At 45.9% G+C, this 23106-nt stretch overlaps 1 protein-coding gene across 1 annotated transcript; it reads left to right on the top strand.

The window, feature by feature from the left end:
• Window positions 1-759: 759 nt before the first annotated feature.
• On the top strand, window positions 760-21448 carry GMFB (glia maturation factor beta). The gene is made up of 7 exons (XM_066607997.1): window positions 760-870; window positions 5100-5196; window positions 10422-10471; window positions 10928-10979; window positions 14605-14685; window positions 15800-15873; window positions 16413-21448. Exons 1-7 carry the CDS (start codon window positions 868-870, stop codon window positions 16482-16484), a joined length of 429 nt encoding a protein of 142 aa, XP_066464094.1. The 5' UTR covers window positions 760-867; the 3' UTR covers window positions 16485-21448.
• Window positions 21449-23106: the final 1658 nt, after the last annotated feature.

The following is a 23106-nucleotide window of genomic DNA, read 5'->3' as shown; positions in this document are numbered from 1 at the left end:
TAAACTTCCTCCCCCTTCCCTGACGGCTCTCATAGAAGTCTATGGAAATCGGCTACGTATTCTGGCAAAATATGGGACAAGACCTATCTTTTCCAGCCATGCATAAAAGCGGCTGTCCGGAATGCGCACCAAATGCACTATCTTTCCCGGATGGCTGATTTTACGCACCCCGGCAAATCGCCCGTCTGAACGGGCAAAATAGCTGCAATAAAACCCTCGTGTGAAAGAGGCCCAATAAAGAATAACATACAAGCTCTCCATAGACTGCATCTACTAATGACATCTGCTGCCTTCTCCCTGTCGCTGCAGAAGGCCCCTGAGCTGTTGTGTGTTGGAGAGCCCTGTGGGCTCAGTGTATAAGGTGCCCTTCCTCACAGCTCCTTGGGGCTTAGTGGCCATTGAATGTTTCCAGTGAATTCCTAATTGTGCTCCCTGCAGTGTGAGCAGCACGGGCCACCTTTCCAGCAGTGAAAGGGTTACAGCCTGTAACTTACAGGACCCCTTTCCAACTTTCAGATGGGAGCATGGTTCACCTGAAAGAGCCTGCTTCTTTGTAGCAGACCCTTCACTACTAGGCAGTGCTAAATAGTAGCCGGCTCACTCACAGTCAGAATAGCCTGGCAGAACACAGCAGCTCGGTTTACGGTTACCATAACACTAGTCTGCCCTCTACAAACATGGCGGCTTGCTTTGCATCTGTCACAGCTTTCCTTAAGCACGCCCACTGCCACAATTTCTGTTTTCTGATTGGTGGGTTTCCAAAGTCACGTGACGTTTGGCTGTTTCTCCCCCTTACCGGGTGGTGGTTGAGTAGTCCAGGCAGAGCCAGAGGTTTTCCAGCGCGGAGGTGCCTGCCAGGGAGTGGACATGGTGAGTGGGCAGTCGGGAGCACGGTGATGCCAGGAGCAGAGGAGAGGCTGCCGGGACTGACCCGGGATGCGGCAGCTGCAGTCTCCCCTCCTCCCTCCTGGGAGACACCCAGCTCCCCGCACGGGAAATGCAGCCCGAGGGCTGGAAACTTGCTTCACATCAGTTTTCCCTCCTGATAAAAAAGAAGGACGCCTCCTCCTGGCATATGTACTGCATGCAGGAGTGAAAGTTATGCATGCCTCCAGATGTGGTGTAGTACCCGCAGCCCGACTGTAGGTGGCGCTCTGGTGATTTCCCTATAGAATTGCCCATAGCTATTGGTGTAACAAGTTGCAGAGGAAAGAAAAATCACAATTGTCACTGAAACGTTCCTCTGTTATTCTTCCTGGTAATATAAATACATTGACTACTTGATGTTACCATTTTCCTTGTCAGTGGGGTTTAACCCTTGTGACACCCTGGAACAAAGAGTTTAAAGGGGCCATAGCTATGCTGCTGGTGGTCACTTAATGGCAATTTCCACATTACAATTGGGGCTACTTCCCAAGAACACATGCGCATTTGTGTTCGCCTGAGTGCTGCATTTTTGCGGAACAACCAATGTGGGGTTTTTTTTCGCACATATTGGCTTATTTTACTGTACTCTTTCCGCCTGCAGGGCGCATTCATTTGCGTGCCGCAAACAGAAGCAGTGCTGGAAATGGCTAAGGCCTCCTGTCTATGGGCGATTATTCATTGGCGGTAAATCGCCAGCGAATCACGCTGTCTGAAGCTTTCCAAAGCGTTGCTATGGAAAGCGCAGGGCCGGCGTCCACGAGTGGCGAATCATTGGGATTCTCCGCTCGCGGGATCTAAATCGCGGCATGACGTGATTCTCCGCGGTGAGCCTATCTGTCAGATGGGCTCAGCGCAGAGAGCTCTCAGCTCTCACCTCCTCCCGGACGGCGGCTCCCGTGGCGGACATCTGCCGCAGGATATTGCTACGCCCGTGGACAGGCAGCCTAATTAGTCCAATGAGTTCTAGATGTGTTCTTCCTCCAGTGGAATTACACAGCGTATCATGCATCTCCTTGCGTTCTGCGTGTGCATTTGCATACCGCCATTGATTCCTATGGGACCTCCGGTGCGTAGAAAAGTAGAGCGTGCTGTGCTTGCAAAATACGGAAATGAGAACAAACCCATTGAAATCAACGGATGCTATATCTGCGCATAGCGTACACGAATACACCAATCTGAAGGAGCCTATAGTGTAGTAGTTGTAAATCCATCTGGCCTCACACAACACTATTAATGCTGCCACTCGCTGTGCAGTTAGTGCCAACCACTACATACGATACAGGTGATGCCCTCACACAAGACTAGTACCCCAATACAGGGCGCGGTTATAGATGATGTATGCTCAGGATAGATGATCAGTATCTAATCAGTGGGCGTCTGCCACTCAGGACTATTGCCAATCATGTGCTATGTCACCGCAGTGCTTGTGTGAGTCTTGCTGCCAGTCCAGTACACACCAGGCACAGTGCTGTACGTTGTATTGTGGCTGTGCCTGGTATTGCAGCTCAGTTCCATTCACTTGAATGGGACTGAGCTGCTCTTAGACCACGTGACTGATGAGTGTGATATCACAAGCCTGAGATGAGGCGTGGGGCTCACCCGAATGCCACGGCCTCTTCCGTCAGCTGATCAACGGGGGTCCTGAGCAGCAGACCCCTTCGATAAGATATTGATGACCTGTACGGAGGATCGGGTATCAATATTGAAATCCTCGAAATCCCTTTAATACGCTCTAGACTAGGGGTGTCCAGCCAATGGGCCACATACAGCCCAGGGTGGCTATTAATGTGCCACAAAGGGAGTGGGGCACCCGCAGACTGAATCTGGAGGCGGCGAGGCCGCAGGTGGTACCTAGCAGCTCATACAGATGACGAGGCACTGGGCGGTACTTGCAGCTCTGTGACTCTGACTCACCCAGTCCATCTGGGTCCAGCATGTGGGGACAGTTCTCCTCGTTGTTCTCCCGGGTCCTGACCGCTCCTGTCCAGTATTGAGGTCAGGACTAAAGACGTTGGTCTCATCTTGGCCAGCAGACGCTGTGTCCCGCACCCCTAGAGTCAGAAACGGGGCTGCGAGCTGCATGTGACCTGGCGGTGGCAGCGGGGTTGTTTGGGGACACAATGGAGGACATGTGGAAGATGCTCTGCAGCCTTAGTGGTTTGTGTATTTAATGTTTTGGCCCAAGACAACTCTTCTTCCATTGTGGCCCAGAAGGTTGGACACCCCTGATCAATGTTGCCACTTGGTATCCAATGAACGCTGTAGACTACCACTGCCATTTAGTTCTGCTATCCACAGTATAATTAGTGAGGTTAATTAATTTTGCCACCCAAAGTACAAATTATGTCGCTCCCTCCCGCTACAAAAATGCTTCCACCATTGACACTTTGCCATTCATTTCCACGGTAATCTCATTCTTGAAGTCAATGAGGAGTACTGAAAACACTCATTTGGATGTTTCTGTCACTTTTTTTCATTTATGTGCATGAAAGATGTCAGTGGACCCCAGTTCTACCAGTTGGTGGATGTCCGGTAGACCCTCCCCCCCCCCCCCCCAATTGTTCAGTTCTTCTGCTTCTTCGCTTTATACAGTGAATGTGAATGAGCCAACGATGTATCTGTCTGTATAAACAGGCTGCCCGTGCCAACTCTGACATCCTGCACTCGTTCAAATGAGAAATGGTTAGGTGTAAAGTTGCCCTTAGTTTGCGTCGCCTAACTTTTAGACAGAATTAGTAACTAGGCTGTAATGTGCCTCGTGTTCTGGAATGTGCTGCCCTCTATATATCCACCACAGATCACCCCATGCCAAACAAGTAATATATGAATAACACATGTATGTACTTGTGTAGATCTGAACGGGATAACATCCCAGTATTAGGGTGGCTTCACATAAGTGTGCTTGCTCATATATTCAAATAAGGAAGATGGAACAATACCGTTGTAGTGCCACCTATTGGATGGCTGCAATCCTGCAAATCAATGTACAACCCTTTTATAGATTGAGATTGAGATCCTGGCTTGGCTGGTGAGAAGCCTATGAGGTGGGTGGGGAGGGGTATCATCACTCCTTAAAGTGGTTTTCCAGGGAAATACAATCGATGACCTATCATAAGGATAGGTCATCAATTGTTAATCAGCTAGGGTCTGTTGCTCGGAATCCTGACCAATCAGCTGAGTGGGCTCATGTTGTCAGCACCGCAATAACACAGAGGTCGGAGCAGAAGCCTCCGCGACGACTTCCGTGAAGTGACTGGTGCTTGTAACTGCAGGAACAGCTCTCATTGATTTCAATATGGAGCACGGAGGCTTCCGCTCTGACCTCCACGCCGACCTTCCATGTAGTGGCCGATGCTTGTAACTGCAGGCACGGCTCTCATTGAAATCAAGGCTTCCGCTCCGACCTCTGTGTTATTGCGGTGCTCACAACATGCGCCCGCTCAGCTGAGCGGTCAGGGGCCCGAGCGACGGACCCCAGTTGATCAATTATTCATGACCTATCCTGATGATAGGTCATCAATAGTATTTCACTGGAAAACCGCTTTAAAGAAAGACCTGTATAAAGGGTTGCACATTGATTTGCAGGAATGCCGCCATCCAATAGGTGGCGCTGCAGAGATGTTGTTCCATCTTCATTATTTGTATATATCTCCCAGAGGAGCATGCATGGCCCTATAAGTCTCCTCACTCACCTTCTAGGTGCTCTACTTAAGGGCTCGTTCATATGGGCGTATTGTCACCAAGTATTACGCCCATGTATTTCCTGTGCATAGCCCTTCTTCCATTCACACTTGCGAGGGGACATATGTAGAAAAAGCAGGAGAAATAAATCGCAGTATGCTCTATTTCTCCGTGATTCATACGCCGACCTTGAAGGACCTTGTACAGAGCAGGGAATTGGAGAGAAAAAAAAAAATCACACTGCGTTTGTCCGTGATGTCAGAATCCTGGCATTCGCAGTGCCAATCGCAGCCCGTACGCGATCTCTGCCGGCAGAGCAAATGGGCTGCGATGCTACATTTCTGCGAGACTCACAGTGTTCTAAGCATACGGCCGTGTGAATGAGCCCTAAATAGTGATAATACTCCTCCCTGTGCAGTATTTACACACACCTCATCCGCGCACGCGATACGCAGAGAATAGAACCCCTTTTTCTTTCTCCTCTTTTACAGAGTGAGTCCCTGGTTGTGTGTGAAGTGGATGAGCAACTTGTGGAGAAGCTGAGGAAATTCCGTTTCCGCAAGGAGACCACCAATGCTGCAATTATCAGTGAGTAAATGGTGTCTATTAGGAGTTCCCACCGGATATATATAGATGTCTGATCGGTGGGGGGCATGTACGGATACTCCGTAAGTGTCTGAAATGGGCTAATCCTTTTTAAATAGGTTGTCCAGGATTAGGAAAACTTGGCTGCTTTCTTCTATAAACAGCCCCCACCTGTTCACATATTGTGTGTCATGGCAGCTGAGCTGCAATACCAGACACAACCATGGACAGGTGTGGTGCCGTTTCTGGAAGAAAAACACAAGTATTTTTTTTTTTCCTTTTAATCCTGTACAGAAATCCTTTATTTAGTTGATGGCTGTTGCACGTATTAAAGGGTCTTCATGAATTGGTAGCAGCGTGTGACAGGTGGAGTCATGTTGAATTGCTACTTCCAGGTCCAGCTCATAGACCAAGAGCAAGTGCTGTGTAATGTTCTGGGAGATCAGCACTGACCCATTGTAAAGGCGGCCCCAATGATGTATGTGTAGAGGAAGTGCCCTGCTTAGTGGTGGCGGCAGACCAATGGGCAAATCTGCATGTGGCATTCACAGCGTGGATTTGGAGCGTAATCTGCATCGCTACATTTTTTTTCTGTGGAAAAATATGAATTATGTGGGGGGGAACAAAAATCTGCATCGTATAGACGGTGGTGAAGATTTCCATCGAATGAATGGAATACTTTACTGGTGCAGACTTGCCGTGAACATGCCCTTAACCCTTTCCAATCCAATTTGTATCCTGGTTTTCCTAGGGGGCTTACTATTTTTCTGCCGTTATACAACGGCACTATATGCTGGCTAAAGCCAGTACTGCATGAGGTGACAATCGATAGGCTCCAACAGCAGAGAGGCCAGCAATATACAGTAAGAGAACCCCGACGGACGTCTTCCAACATCGGAGCTGTACAGCCATAAATCATAATGTCTTCAGAGGTCAGACAATGGATTGAAAAGGGTTAAACTGGTATTAATTGGTTCTGTTTATCAAATGTATAAGATCAAATGGTCCCTTTAAAAAAAATAAATGAATCTTGTCACTGTAGGGTTGCTTCACCCACCACAGTGACGTCACGGTGAATGGAGCGATGGCCAAGCATATACTGCCGCCGCTCCATTCGTTTCAATGTGGCTAATGGAAATTGACAAGCGCTTGTACCTCGGCTAACTTTGGCAGTCCCACTGGAAGTGGATGGAGTGGCACCTGCAGTAAGGAGGGGGGACACAGGACCCCGGTTCTTGGGGCCAGTGGTGAGGTGCAGTGTTAGGCCCAATGTCCATGGGGAAAATAGATTAATTAAATCTGCGCTGGTCTCCCACACGCGTGATCCGCGCCCATCTGGAATCATTGGGCACCCGCAGGTAATTTAAGGCCTCATGTCCACGGCCCCGTACGGTTTTCCTGTGCAGAATCCAGCAGCAAATTCCACCTGACCCGCAGACATGAGGCCAGAAAATACAATATAATTACCTGTCTGGACGCTGCAGGCCTCTCCTCCATGGCGGCCGGATCTTCTTTCTTCTGCACGGTGGATGTTTTCGGGGACGCCGACGGCATGCCGCACGCATGCGCCATGCTGTCTTTTTAACTCCTGCTTTCCCGCGGCACGGACGCAGAGACAGCTGCGTCTGTTCTGTGTATCCTGACGGGAAAACCGCACAAAAATGGAGCATGCTGCAGTTGTTTTCCCGCACATGCGATCCGTGGGAAAATGACATCCGCACGTATTTAATTACCTGTGGGTGCCCAATGATTCCCTATGGGCGTGGATCGCATGCGCAGGATACCCGCGCGTTTTTTGTAAATTCCATTTTTGCCTGCGGATGTAATTTCTCCCCAGGGTGTGGATCGTACGTGCAGGAAAACACCCGCAGCATGCTCCATTTTGTGCAGTTTTTCCACACTGTTGTCTTCCACAGCTTCTTATGAAGTCAATTGAAGTCATCCACCCCGCGACACAGACGCAGCTGACACTGCGTCTGTACCGCGGGAAAGCAGGAGTAAAAAAAAAAAAAAAGAAAGACGGCGCATGGGCCCAGGACGCCAGCGGCGTCCTGAGTGCATCCGCCGAGCAGAAGAAAGATCTGGCCGCAACGGAGGAGAACCTCGCCGCATCCGTACAGGTGAATATAATGTATTTTTTTTATCTCATGTCTGCAGGCCGGCTGGAATCCCCTGCAGGATTCTGCACAGGGAAACCGTGCGGGCCCGTGGATATGAGGCCTTAAGGCAGCTGAATGCAGTCCTAAGCTCTCGCTCACGACCTGAAGGTTGTGGGTTCAATCCCCATTTGGTTCAGGTAGCCCGCTTAAGTTGGACTCAGCCTTCCATCCTTGTGAGGTCTGTAAAATGAGTACCCAGCTTGCTGGGGGGTAATAAATAAATTGCTTAAAAGCTCTGCAGAATAAGTTGGTGCTATGCAAATAACAAGTCCCTTTCCCCTTTTCCCTTATACCTTATCCTGTGAATAAGAGATAACTTTAGATTTTGGGATAACCCTTTTAACCCTGAATTCCCTAATGGGGTGTATGAGAACGGACAACCATGATGCTCTGACAACTTTATTCCTTGGCCTCTGACTCCGTGAATAAACGTGTCGGGTTCACACAACGTGTTCCTTTAATAAAGTATAGGAAATTGTTATAGTAATGGTAAACTCGCCTGTATCACAAATATATTACATGAAATCCCGTGCTATCAATTGATTTCCCAGTTATCTGTTTTAGAGAAAGCAGAGTGACAATTAATATGGCCTCCGTTATAGCTCACATAGAGGTTGTCATTCAGTGTCCCTAGAACCCTAAATGGCAGGCATGCCCCATTATACAGATGTATCATTGTAGGAATAAACATTGCCATTCAGGATTCTAGGAAAGCTGTGTGACAACCTCTATGGGAACTGCAATTGGGGCTAGAATAGTTGTGCCTCCTAGTTATCTTGTGAAGAGATATAACTAATAAACAGAAAAACTGCAGAATTTACGCTTGATTTTATTTATATATTTTTTTAAACAATACATTTTTATTGGCATTTGCAAAGTATACAAAGCAGATCCATGCCTGCATGTGTTGATTAATGTACATCCGTATACATCGTATGCAATTAACAACTTTACAGGAGGGTGGGGGAAAGGAAGGGTAGGAAAATAGGGAGGGGTCGCGGATGGAACCTTACTTCACTAGCGTACATCCTCTTCGCTGGATTATCTTTTGTGGTTCCGCTTGGGACATAACAGAAGTAATGCTCTAGATACGAGGCATCTGTTTATACTTGTGAGGTTGGTACAGCCCTGTAATCTGATTTTTGGGTAGTCTGCAGCTGCCATGGAGATGATGCAGTGGGCTGCTCTGTATGTACCAGTAGAATCAATAATTGAATAGTACTCTCTGCTTTTATTACATTTTGGTGATATGTAAATGAGGCGATGATAAAAAAATACTGCCACTGTTTATTTTGTTGCTCATAGGTTATTGACTCTGTAATCGCAGTCCGTGGGCCGCAGCATCATTTAAACATTGCTTTTTGATAAATATGACTCTGCATACTAATAGGTTGTCAGCAGGGCACATCGAAAGAGATATTCCATCTAGTTTAAGGCCATAGATGCAACATTGCTTACTGATTATAATGCTGTGCATGCATGCACTCCTCAACATTGAAATTAGAACACTAAGAAGGAAAAGTCGAGAAATTATGGAAATCGCAGGATCGGTAGACATGTTAATGATAAAACATGGAAACACGATATTCAAAACCGCCTTGATTTATATCAAATATAATCGTCACAAATACATGCACTTACACGCTTTGGCACGCCATCAGTGAGGTTATTAATACTTTGTCTAAGGAGTATTCTGCCACGCTGACTGCACTTGGCACGCAAATCATCATGTGCCACTGGTTGCTCCCTATGCAACTACTGACCAATGATGCCCCAGATGTGCTTGATGGGAGATAAGCCCGGAGGCGCTGTAGGCCATGGTAGTGCGTTTAGGCTACGCAGGCTGCTTATATTTGCACGAGCAACATGCAACCTGTTGAAGAATGACTCCTGTGACACTTTGGTGAAGTGGCTATACCACTGGTTCCATAAGCAAGTCAATGTAACACTGAGCTGTTGGTGTACCTGGAATGAAGACTAGAGGGTCTGGCCACTGTACATTATGCCATCACTCACCAAAATCCCGGGAGTTGGACTGGTGTGATGTTCCCTCGTAAAGGCAGCTTCATGGTGACCAATCTCTGGCTATCGTTGCCTCTGGGGAAAAAAGCAAGACTCCTCGTTACAGAAGACAGACCTTCATTCCAGTTGTACTCTGCGCCGTGATAGCCTTTAAAAATGGTAATGTGAGGTCAGTGGAACAACTGTTGCTTCAAGCGCCTTCTGATGGTTGTGTAGACACTGTTTGATGTCCTAGGCTTGGGATGTGGCGTGCAGGATCACTACGCGCCATTCTTGTAATCAGATGGTCTGCCCATGTAGAGCTTCTCCTCTGTGCACCTCTTGTTGTCATTGGAGTTCCTCTTCGCTCTCCCAACCACTGGTACACACAATGTAGAACAGTGCGGACATCTCGGCCTACACTCGTAGGGATCTACCGGAGCAGTAAACCAAGGCCTCTCAGTTCAAGGATTCTGGCCCTCTGTTTGCCACCAGTGGCACATCAATGAACTGGAGGCATTGCACAAACATGCCACAAGACCTACTGAGCTAGGGTTTTATTCATTCTTTTATTCCTGACCCAGCAGTAAAGTGAATATGGCCCCTTCCACAGGCAGTGCAGTAGGAGAAGAAAAATCAGTGGCTTGTCTCTACATAATAATTCAGACTTATGTTATTTAAATGGGATTTCCCACCACCGGAAGTGATTTCATACAAGTCGGATATGAAGTCACTTCTAGATTCCTGGGGGTCCTGGCAGTCAGACCCTCATCATTTCCCAGAAAGAATGAGCCATAGCGCTAATTAGGTGATTCAACTCACATAAAATAAATGTGTATTGTAGTTGTCTACATAGCAGGTGAATAGGGGCAGGAACAAAGCTGAAGGGACGTTGTCCCCTCATTCTTGGGATCGCCAAACATAATGTTATGGCATATACTAGTGTTAATATTATAAGATCGGAATACGCCTTTAAGATCTGTGGAAAGCTGGGTAACCATATGTATAGGTGCTGTAAGATATCGTATATTTGCTGATTCTGACTTTTTTTTTTTTTGTCTCTCTTAGTGAAAATTGACAAAGACAGACGACTGGTTGTCCTAGAAGAGGAACATGAGGTGAGTACAAAGAGGGATTTTGTTCTGTACAATTATAAGACTGTACAGATTTTTGACCCCAAATGTAACCACATTTTGGGGAAGGGGGGGGGGGGGGAGGAAACCCACATTAACTGATTATTGGGATCTCCTAATTCACGTGTCACTGAACTATGGCTTTCCAGCTGTTGTAAAACTACAGCTTTGTAACCTCTGCCCTAACGTGTAGCTGAAAGAGTCCCTCTAACCATATATGTAATATTTATTTGTATCATAGCCTACAATACACATGAATATTACATATATGGGCAAGAGTGGCTCTGCAGCTGGTACAGTCATTGCTGCTGGCTGAAATGGAAATACCACTGATTAAATTATGGTAACCTGCCAGTAGAGTCCCTACGGCATCTCCAGCTCTGCAATTATGACTCTGAGGCCCTGCCCTACTAATTGCTGCTGCTTCTTTTATGTGAACAGGGTATTTCTCCAGATGAACTCAAGGATGAACTTCCAGAGAGGCAACCCAGATATCCTTTTATATATGGCCAATGACTGGCATGTTCAGTGATGCAAAGTTAGCTGCCTTAAATTATCGGGACGAGTGCTTGAGTTTACACGTGTGGCTGTGCGTTACCATCAGCCATACTGTCCAGTAATATTTTGCAAGATGCTCAGCTGCATCTACAAGCAAAGATGGAAATTAAAGTTTCTGTGCCCAAGTTCAAGATCTGCAGCAGGACGCCCATGTGCCTTTTATAATACTGCTTTAAGTTTGATGATAAAATAAAAAATATTGGTTGTTTTTCTGCAAGACAAACTAAAAACACAGATTTCAATGATGGTGAGTATACTATAGTCTGCTTCCCTGGTAGTAGTCCACTACCAAGAGCATATCGTGCCCATTGTATATATTGTGATCAGTGCTGTGCATATGATGAACTGGGAGGCTACAGATTTTATCATTCTAGGCAAATCCAGAATGCTGCTAAGTTGAAATGGTGAGTTAATTTGATTAATCAGCCAGCCCTAATAATGGCATCTTGTGTAGTAAGTAGTGATGAGCGAGCATACTCGCTAAGGGCAATTGCTCGATCAAGCATTGCCCTTAGCGAGTACCTGCCCACTCGGGAGCAAAGATTCGGCTGCCGGCAGGGAGCTGCGGGTGAGAGCGGGGAGCAACGGAGGGGAGATCTCTCTCCCTCTCCTCCCCGCTCCCCCCTGCTGACTGCCGCAACTCACCTGTCGCCCAAACCTTTTCTCCCGAGCGGGGAGATACTCGCTAAGGACAATGCTCGATCGAGCAATTGTCCTTGGCGACTATGCTCGCTCATCTCTAGTAGTAAGTGAGAAAAGAAGACCTGGCCACCAAAGGACACGATGGCTAATACTGTCAAAGCTGATACTGGCATGGATATCACACAAATGAAGCAGTGCAAAACCGAAAAAACATGGAGGGGGCTCGCCTTTAGGGTCGCCGAGGGTCGTGAATGACTAACAACTTATGTAGTATAGGGGCCATTGGACCTCATTGGGTGTGCCTACTACTTTTGCACCTTCTATAGCTATGCCTCTGCATGTGTCATTTATAATACGATCATGTGTCAGAGGGTCTTCTCAAGCACCAAAGCTTGGGTGCGATTGCCGAATCCGGCTCTCTGTGCTGGCAGAGGTACAGTCACATAATGCTTCTACTGATACAAGGAGAACATAGTGACCGTCAGTTGACAGTTATGTTGTCTTCCCTCAGTGATCTCTATTAGTAGAGGTCAATGCAGGATCAGAAGGCTACAAGCAACAGCTTTTGCTCATCTGTGTATGTGTCGCTATGAGCAGAGGGTGCAATGCAAGATGGAGGTAGAGCTGAAGAGGTCTTCTCTTATTAGGACATGACAGCATATCTCTATAAACGCAAAATAATATAGTAGCACTCTACGAACACAAAAATATATGCAGATATTGAATATATGGATTATTTTAACTTTCATTAATGTGTGGTTTATAATACACGTTTGGATTGCATTAGCCTGCTTGCACCACAAATCGCCTTCTTAAAAGATGGGTTCTTGGACTAAACAGACTTGCCTCTCCATTGGACATAGGCATACAAACCGACCACTTTGTAGGGCCACTTTTCCATGGCCGTATTTAGGTCAGTATTTCCAATGAGTATTTTTAAGCTGAGACAAGGAGTGGTTCATAGAGAAAAAATATCTGTTATGGAAAGATTTGCATCTTTTCCAGGTTTTGACTTACAAATGCCAATGCAAAATACTGCAGTGTGAAAGTGGCCTATGTAAGAACCAGCTGTCTTGTTCTCTAATCCATAACGGCTCAGGCGGGTGGGAGAAGGGCACAACCAAGGTGCCATTATGTTCTGATCAGTGGGGTTCCGATGGCCAGGACCACACCAATCATCACATGAAATCAGATCCCTACTGATTCGAATATGATGCTATAGCCTAGTGTCCTGTGGCTTCTGTGAGGGCAAAGAGGGAAATGTTAAAAGGCTTGTCTATATAAAGAATAAGTACAGGGTAGTAGATGTGTGATATTTGGGCAACTTACTAACAGAATGTAATTGGGTGTTCTGCATCATTTATGGACCCTTGGCATAGAAGTTGGCCTCCTGTACAGTGTATCACTTCAACCCACAAATGGCTGCTAATGGAAGGGTACATGATGTGCCTTTGCCAGTTTCTAGTTCTGCCTCTAGAAAGTTAAGGTAGAAAACTGATGCAGATGGGTGGTACTGATGAACGGGGTGACATTAAGTAGCCCTCCACCGTCGGCTTTTGTGAGACAGAGCGACGGCACTGAATAGGAGAATGACTTCAGTGGTGATGAGGCGTGTTCTTCATAAAAGAACGGCGCAGAACTCCTAATTACATTCTGTTAGTAAGTTGCCCAAATCGCACACATCTTTTAGGGGCATAGCTGGGGGTTGGAGAGAGTCATGCGGGGCTTGTGCCCTGGGCGTAGCTAGGAGGGAAGTCACGGAGCTGGCCACACACTCGGACACAGCAGAGCTAAACAGCTGATTTGCTTTTGACCTAAAATACAGCTTCCCGAGCCCACCCTGACATATTCACACAGAAGCAGAAAAGGGTCGCTGTCTGATCTGCAACCCCTGAGCCCAGCATAGGAAGAGCACCAATGTGCCTGTGCCGCCCTATGCCTGCTGACAATAAACAGATGACTGCTGTTCAGCGCTCCTGGCATGCCAAGCCTGACACAGATCACCTTTTCCAGCAAAGTTAAAAATGTCTGACTACTACTGGCAAAGGCGCTCTGTGTCAGGCTGGGTGGCTGCAGATCAGGAGTGCTCAACAACAATCAGCTGTTTAGGGTTGGGGGGCTGTGCAGCCCAGTGACGGTCTTCCTATGCTGGGCTTCAGGGGCTGTAGGTCAGACTGGGAGATTGCAGGTTAGAATGAGTTGTATCAGCTGTTAAGTGCCACAGCTGAAGTCAGAGTGAATTGCAAACTTATCAACACACTTTCTCCCATAGGAATAATTGGGTGACTGCCTCCCATTGATTCCTACGGGAGAATGTGTTAATAAGTTTGCAACTTTCTCTGACATGGAAAGCGTTCCCACAATGTTTTTTTAACACCATGCTGCGGGTTTTGTTACAGCTGGCAAAATCTGCATTGGGACAAAATGTCACCTCCAGCTGGCTGATTCCTCTCCTTCCTATGAGGATATGTACATTGCTGGCAGTCATCTTCCTGCCAGCCAATGTACGTTACATCACAGGCCAGCAGGGGGGAGTGCCGATCTACTTCAGAGACTGCTCTTGCATGCTATCTCGGTAATAGATGAGAATTCCTTCCTAGCCAGTGAATGCTACATCACAGGGACGTGACCTTCACTGACCCATCCAGAAGGAATGTGAGGAATGCCAGCTTCATAACAAGCTGGCCAGCGTGCGGTGAGCTGTCCAGGGGGCACTGCAGAAGCTCAGCCAGGAGAAGATGTGGTAGGGAGACGAACTGTGAAGAAATAGGGGAGTATAGAATTTATTTAATTTTTAATGACACAACCCCTTTAAGGATGATTGCACTGTCTGAAAACCGAATTGTGATATTCTGTCAGTCCTTGTACATGGTATGTATTGTGCACTCAGCTGTCTTTTCCTTCACTTCATTTAACATTCGTTGTGTACAGCTATAAGTACCAGCATGAAGATGGGAGAGTGTCTTATCCTTTGTGTTTTATTTTCTCCAGCCCTGTTGGTAAGTCCTTTTAGTGTGGATAATTGAATCTAAACTTGAATGTCATTAACATAAAGTGACACTCGTTCTGCAATAGTCAGAAAATCAATGTGACATTTGTCACCATGACTACTGCTAGTGTGATCCTATTGAAGAAATAGTGTCAAGGCCAAATATGGCTGATAGAATTTTTATTACTGCCCATCTGAAAGCAACATTAAATGGTGTGACTGCAGCCTTTCTTTTCTCTGCTGTAAGAGAAGGGTGCATCCAGATTTGGGCTGAACATCTGACTGGTGTCTGACAGCCTATTTGCTAGGGATATACAGCCTAAGGGCGCATTCAGACGACCGTATATCGGCCGGGTATTCACGCCGGCCGATATATGGCGTCTCTCTCTGCAGGGGGAGGAGGCTGGAAGAGCCAGGAGCAGTGCTCTGAGCTCCCGCCGCCCTCTGCCTCCTCTCCACTCTCTCTCCGCCCCTCTGCACTATTTGCAATGAGAGGGGGTGGGGCTAAGTTCCAGAATTAGCTCCGTATTTCTTCATTGAAAAGAGGGGGCGGGAGCTCAGTGCACTGCTCCAGGCTCTTCCAGCCTCCTCCCCCTGCAGAGAGAGACGCCGTATATCGGCCGGCGTGAATACCCAGCCGATATATGCTCGTCTGAATGCACCCTAACAACCATAGTCTTATTTATTCATTTACTTTAAATTTGGATTGTCTGTCATCACATCTCTAGCAACTTAGCTTTTGGGATTGTCCATGTTCTTCAAATAAAATCTCCTCAACCCCAAGCCATTAGCCGTTACCCCTGTGGGAAGCTCAGAGTGGCCACCTAATACAGTAGCAGCCATAGTGGAATTATGTGTCCATTCACATGAATGGCTCCTCATTTAATATGTGGTTGCATCGACTCCGCCAGAACAGAAGATGCTAATGGAAGTGGCCCCTGCTTAATGTCCATTTTCACAAATGGTGCCATCTGAACAATGCCTCCTTTTTTTATAAATCCCTTCCGCTCTGATCACTACTTTTATTTAGATGGGGTAAATTTGCAAATAAGATAAGTTAAAAAAAAAAAATATATATATAAATTACATTTGCTACTTTTAAATCACAACTTTTTTTTTCCTAGGGTGTAAACCAGAACAGCAGATGATGTATGCTGGGAGCAAAAATAAACTCGTCCAGAAAGCTGAACTCACAAAGGTGATCCATTTTCATTATTCTTGTAAGGCTGGAGGCACAGGACCGTATATCCGCTGTGGTTTTAGTTCATAATATAGATGTGTGTCCAAGCCTGGCCGTGGGTCTCCTGACCTGAACTTGGAGCATTATAGGAATCTAGGATGCACAGAGTTCGGGTAGGAGACCCAGAATCGGGCCGGGACATGCATCCGTATTACGGACACAAAAATATAGCCGAAATACGGCTGTGTATCCCTGACCTCTGTAATGTGTCATGGGTAGTAGTGTTCGATATTTATGTAGTAATCACAGGGGCAGCTAGCGCTGCATAAGAGCTGTATTCACAAAATAGTAGAATTATGGTGGTGGTTATACAAACTGTTATTCCTGAAGGTTTGCAATTTGCTTTTTTTTGGGGGGGGGGGGGTGCAATGCAGTGGAGCAATAAAGAAATGGTTGCTTTTTCTTCGTATGCTGTTGGGTTAGAGGTATTCTAAATCCAAAATTAGACAAATCTTCCAGAGATAACTTTCCTCTTTTTTTCTTTTTTTTTTTGCAAGGTGTTTGAGATCAGAAACACTGAGGACCTCACTGAAGAATGGCTGACTGAGAAGCTGGGTTTTTTCCACTAACATGTATTTTTCTATGTAAAGGAGCCTGAAGTATATTCCCTCTATACTTCTTAATTCTCATTTAGACAAGATGTCCGCCCACTCTCCAAGTGTCTGTGCTGCAAAGATGTGCAGTTTTTTGTTTTTTTTCTTAATGTAAATTTAGTAGCAAATGATATCATGTAACACTACACTGCTTAACTCTTTCACTGCCTGGAGGTCCCTCAGAGCCCTGTGCAGTGGGAGATATAAGTACTGGAATATCTTATCCTGACCACACTGGACGAAAAGCAGTTATTCTGGATTTACTAACAAGATCTACCTGTTATTAGAATTTATTATAACAATTTAAACCAAGCTTGGCTCATTTAATAACCTGTCACAAATGGTACATACATGTACCGGGGCCTACAGCTGTCTTGTTCTGGCAGCGGTATTACAATTTTAGCAAATACATCTATAACTTTTTATCAGACAAGTTTTAACAACTCTCCTATATACCTCCCTTATCAATTCCTTATGGTTCAGGGTCTCTGCTTATTGTCACTTGATGGGAACTTTTTATTGTTTACTCTTGATGGATCAAAAGTTGTCCTGGTCATGCTTTTGGCGCAGAGGCTTTTGCTGAACTTCACTTCCTGATGTAGGGAGCCAGTAATAACGGCCCCGACAAAAGGGCCATTTGAAGGCTGCAGCAAATGAATATTCCTTTCGGGTGGTGCCTAGCTCTGGCACTCATGTGGTCCAGTGTGAGGTCATCAGTTCTCTCCAGAAAGTTCAGCAGGGGCGGGAGAGCCGGCAGCGGTGGGCGAGCATGGAAGGGCGAGTATGAGCTATGTTGTTTTAGTACCCTAGACTGAAGAGGCTTTTGGACAGACCTACGTCCCAGGATAATCCCTTTTAAATAGGCATATTTGACATTCAGGACTCTAGAGGTCAGACAACTTTACTAATGGTAGCTACATTGGTTATGATTAGGGATGAGCGAGTATACTCGCTAAGGCACTACTCGCTCGAGTAATGTGCCTTAGCCGAGTATCTCCCCGCTCGTCCCGAAAGATTCGGGTGCCGCCGCGGGGCGGGGAGCTGCGGGGGAGAGCAGGGAGGAACGGAGGGGAGATCTCTCTCTCCCGCCCGCTCTGCCCCGCTCCCCGCCGCAACTCACCTGTCAGCTGCGGCGGCCCCCGAATCTTTATGGACGAGCGGGGAGATACTCGGCTAAGGCACATTACTCGAGCGAGTAGTGCCTAAGGCCTCATGTCCACGGGCAAAAGAAGAATTAAAATCCGCAGCAGATTTTAACTCTTCTCCTGCCCGCGGATCCGCGCCCCATAGGGATGCATTGACCACCCGCGGGTAGATAAATACCCGCGGATGGTCAATAAAAGTGATTTTAAAAAAAAAAATGGAGCATGAAAAAATCTGGACCATGCTCCATTTTCGTGCGGGTCTCCCGCGGGGACGGCTCCCGCGGGCTTTTATTGAAGCCTATGGAAGCCGTCCGGATCCGCGGGAGACAAAAATCAGATTTTACTCATCCGCTCCGTTTCTTCTCTTCGCCGCGGCGCCATCTTCTCTCAGTCGCGGCCGGATCATTTTGCTTCGGGCCGGCGCATGCGCGGGGCACGTCACCGACGTCATCCTGCACATCCGCCGGGCTGAAGAAAGAAGATCCGGCCGCGACGCAGAGAAGATGACGCCGCAGCGAAGGAAGTATCCGGAGCGTGCGGGAGGTGAGTTAATTCTGATTTATTCTTATTTTCAGCGCTCATGTCCGCGGAGCAGGAGGGACCCGCTATGGATTCTCCATGGAGAATCCGTAGCAGGCCGTGGACATGAGGCCTTAGCGAGTATACTCGCTCATCTCTAGTTATGATCAAGGGATGGATAAAGTATTTCACTGCACAAGTAGGCAGGTTTGCTTTTCAGGTGTATAGTAAAGCTGAGTGACCACTATAGAGTTTTTAAGAACTCTACCGAAAAGAAAAGCTCATTCTATTTACAAATATGAGGGAATGCCTTTCACTCTCTAAACATGGGACCAATCCTTCTACTACAACTATCAAGTGTCTAACGTTGTCGGCTAATGCATACTTTGTTGGAAGTGGTTAATTTGTATATTTCTCTTTCATTAATGTATGTGAACACTAAAGGCTGCGCTCTCCTAGTCTCTGAGCTGTGACACATGTAAGAAATTCTGTTGATTTGATTGTCCTCTCTGCACTGTAAATGTCTGGCACACAGTAAATGCCCACACTCTTTGGGGAAAAAGGGCACAACAGGCTTTGTGGTTTCCTTCTTCTGGAAGGAGGCACCCTGGATGTGCAGAGTATGGATATTTGCCGTGCACCAGACCAGTAATTCCATGTTGCAGGCTTTGCTCCTCAATAATTGTCAATAGACAGATGGGGATAATTGGCTGGCACTGCTTATCTCCATACGGACAGGTTGAAATGTAACCTGACCCATCCTTCTTTTAGAAAACTTTCAGACTGACTCCCTATACACAGTTTTCAGTAGATCCTACCAAAGCTGTGAGGATCCACTGAGAATAATCTAAATGTAGTCCACCTCACAGTGCTGTTATTACTTGTCTGTAGGATACCCCGTTCTCAGGTGGCCCAACCAGGGCAGGACTGGACATTGTAAGCTGAATACTAGTTACTACTAATTTGATTAAACCTAATTTACGTTTGTTTTTGTTCTTTTGTTTGCTCAGGAATGAGTATTGTGATAATATGTAACACAAATGGCTTGCATACTGAGGCATAATGTAAACTTGTATTTACATATAGGCATTCCATATTTTTTCTGCATTGGTTTTCTCACCATGCCTTCCCCATATGTGGTGCCAAATATGTCAATCAAGTCTTGAGTATTTATCATTTCAGGATTTACAGGGATCCAAAAAGTCGCACATTCCAGATGGGACACACTTGACCCCTCCACACCCTTTTACTCCCATACAACTTCCAACATGTGTGACCCAGTCAATGTATGGTTTCTGGGTAAAATAGAATTTTAACCTGTGAAATCATGGCTCTAAATTGCGTCATGAACCTCACACTCCTCCAAAGGCCCTAAATATGTCTTTTTTTTTTCCTCTAACATTCCTGCGATAAGCCCTTCTGTGGGCTGAACTGATTCCTATTAGTGGTAATGGATTTCGAATTGGTTAAGCTCACAAAATGCCTGCTTCAATTGTGAGTTTGTGACAGATATGCTTCTAATCAGCTTTGCATGTGGTAATGTTCATTGGCACATCAGCATGTATCTGTATTCTGTGATACGGACTGGTATAATTGTGCGCACATTACATATGACTTTCCATGATTAAAACTGGTTAACCATTCCATAAAAAACTGGGGTGCGGTACCTGGCTATTTTGGATAATTGGTAACATGTCACATTTATTCCAGTGGTCTCCACTTGTTGCAGTGATTGGAAACCATTGTACTAGTCAAACAAAGCCAAAGTATGTGGTAAAAAGCTCTACAAATTTCATAATATTACACTGAGCCAGGGTGGTTTCCCTTCTGCGTTGGAACGTCTGGTCGGAGGTACTTTCGCAGATCTGGCGCAAAATACTGGAAGAAAAAGCGCTGCATGCAGCACTTTTTCTTCCGGCTAAAAGCTAGGCAGCTGAGCGCAAAGCGAATGGACCCCTTAAGAGTCAATGGGAGCTGTTCGCAGATGTGAAACCACCCTCACATGTACCTAGATGCTGAGATGGTGTGCTGGTCCTCTGTTCTCCCTCCTAGAAATGTATAAATAAACTTGCAACTAGATGTTACCATTCCCCTTCTCAACAGAGCACATAAATATTCTGACAATGTGTAGGGATACTATCAATTTAATTATACATTTCCAGGAATAGGTAGTTACAGAAGAACGCTGCAACACAGACATATGAGATCAGGTGCTCCAGAATTATTCATGAGGGATACAAGTATTTACTAGAATTTATGTCAGAAGGGCTGATCTGACCAAGCATCTTCAATTAAAAAGCAAATTGTCAAATGCAATACTAACAAACACAGAGGTGTAGATTGACTGTGCAAAATCTGTATCTGGGCCCATCACTTAGTAGATGAGTCTACATACCCTTAAGGCCCTTTTAGACACAACAAGAGTAGCTGATCGCTGAATTCTAGCTTGCTAGAATTGAGCAATCAGCTGTTATCAGCAGAGCAGGCTGTTATCAGCCGGCTGTGCTGATAAGATTCTCTCCGCCTGTGTCCTGCTGTGAATTCACAGCAGGGACACTGGCAGTCAGAGCTGAGAAGAATACAGCTGTTTGTTTATGCAAAACAGCTGTATTCTTTTAGTGGCCACAGCGGTGTCTTGCTCCGCTTGCATATTCTATAGTAGCTACTATAAAGTATGCAAAGATGATCACTCAAAACTGTCAATCAAATTATCATTTGCGCGACTTTTGAATGATCATCTATCAGTGTAAATGGGGCTTAACAACAACAGTTGGATACGTCTGTCTTTATCACCTCAATTAATACAATTTGGGACAGTGCCCTCAACAGCCCACTGTTCTTATACCCCGGACATAGATTACAAATACTAGAAAATAAAATGATTAACTTTGAGAGCTCAGTATTGATTAGGAACATAAAGAAATGTGATTACTAAAGTCACCCTGGATTATTATGACCAGGTTCCCAGTATTGAGCATCAGATTTCCTCTTCTATAAAGTCTATTACTTGTTGTGTGGCACTTTCTTGGCTGGCTACTTTATATATGAAGCACATCAGACCTGATTTTTATTTCTTACCTTGATTTAGTAAATACACTTTAACGTGTGAATATGTTTTTTGCCTTTTTGTATACAATGAGAATCGCTGTAATGAACGTAATTCTCCACTGCTGCCTGTTCACGGTTACAGAATATTCCTCCTCTGTGTTATTACTAGTGCCAGGGTTCTGTGCATTCATTTTCTTGGTTAAATAAATACATTTTGAAATTCGCAAATTGTGTATGTCTTAACTTGCTGCAGAAGGCTTCACACAATGATGGATTGTCCTCGTGACCTCACGGAATGACACGATTGTCACATTGTCATTCAAGTTGGAAGACTTTTCTTGAATATGAGGAGCTTTAGGGTGCATTCAGACGACCGTATATCGGCCGGCGTGAATACGGGGGGGAGGAGGCTGGAAGAGCCAGGAGCAGTGCGCTGAGCTCCCGCCCCCTCTGCCTCCTCTCCACCCCCCCTGCACTATTTTCAATGAGGAGAGGTGGGGCGGAGCTAATTCCTGGAACTTAGCCCCACCCCCGTCCTGCCTCCTCATTGCAAATAGTGCAGAGGGGCGGGGAGGGGGTGGAGAGGAGGCAAAGAGGAGATCGGAGCTCAGAGCACTGCTCCCAGCTCTTCTAGCCTCCTCCCCCTGCAGAGAGAGATGCCGTATATCGGCCGGCGTGAATACCCGGCCGATATACGGTCGTCTGAATGCACCCTTAAATAGGACTGTGGTGTTCTAATATATCGCATTATAATTCATAATATAAAGGGGTTGTCCAGTATGAGCACTTTCTTCTCCTTCCCTCCTCTCAGTAGATCTTCCATGAACTACCCGTTTGCTGAGGTTCCTGCTACTGATTGGTTGATAGTAGGAGGGGAACATCCCAGTACCAGCTGCTCTTTCAGTGGAGAAGTGGTGTTCCATTGAATCTTGTTGAAATCAATGGTCTGGCAATTAACATGCAAGGTCCTCTAGAAAGCCATAGTTCTGATTGACCAACACCCTTCTGTTGCTTTCCCTTTCTGCTTGGGAAAACTGCTTGGTTTGGTTCTAGAACTCTGACAACCTTTCTAAGGATACGGCTTAGTCTGGTAATTAAGGATGTAAGACTTTTTTTGAGTTTTCATCTTCACATTAAAATCCTGTAATTCTTTAAAGTTTTTTTTTTTAACACCATTTTTTGATTGCAGCTTGTAAGGGGTTAATATCTTAGATTGAAGTCCTCTCTCGCCATGGCTATTGCATCAGAACTCCGGCTGTGAGTTATAGCTGGCTCTTGCTGCAGATGATGCAGTCTCACCTCCTGTGCCATCCATATGCTGTACATGTATCATTTCACAGGAACTCGTGAAACTATTGGCCATTTCAATGGCTGAAAGCATCGGTGCGTTGTTTTTCTGCGCACAACTTGCGCAAGCAAAACATACAGTAAAAAAAAAAACTCACTAGAACAGTTGTGTGAATCTGGCCTAAAAGCAAAGGTATAAAAAGCTAGTTTCAGTTTCCCTTAGTAATTAGGCTCCATTCACATCTAGTTTTCTGTTCCCTCATAGGAGCAAAAACGTGCTGAACACCAGTGGTGCCTGATGGACCCTACTGATTTATAAGGCCCTGTTACACGGCAAGAACAGGCATGTGACCAGCGGTGATGTAGCGGTTATATAATCGTTCACTTGGCATGCATTTACACTGAACAATAATTGGGTAGATTCAATCATTCATTGAAATCTAACCACATCTGTAGGCCCCCCTACAGTCACTGCTTTGTATTCGGCAAATCGTACAGCGCCTGCTAATGGCAAATGATGCCGCAGCAGACTGACAATGATTTTCACGTCTTTATGTAAGTTTCGATCAGCTATAATCCAATGATTTCTCGTTCATTCA

Source organism: Eleutherodactylus coqui, chromosome 6 (genome assembly GCF_035609145.1).
Source record: "Eleutherodactylus coqui strain aEleCoq1 chromosome 6, aEleCoq1.hap1, whole genome shotgun sequence".
Classification (NCBI taxonomy): domain Eukaryota; kingdom Metazoa; phylum Chordata; class Amphibia; order Anura; family Eleutherodactylidae; genus Eleutherodactylus; species Eleutherodactylus coqui.
The sequence above is the reverse complement of the archived record's forward strand: the minus strand, read 5'-3'. Positions and strand labels throughout refer to the sequence as shown.

Excerpts from the sequence above, each read along its gene's own strand:
- GMFB (XM_066607997.1), top strand. Across the intron at positions 14,686-15,799 it reads TATTTTCTCCAGCCCTGTTG|GGTGTAAACCAGAACAGCAG; the intron begins GTAAGTCCTTTT and ends TTTTTTTCCTAG. Across the intron at positions 15,874-16,412 it reads AGAAAGCTGAACTCACAAAG|GTGTTTGAGATCAGAAACAC; the intron begins GTGATCCATTTT and ends TTTTTTTGCAAG.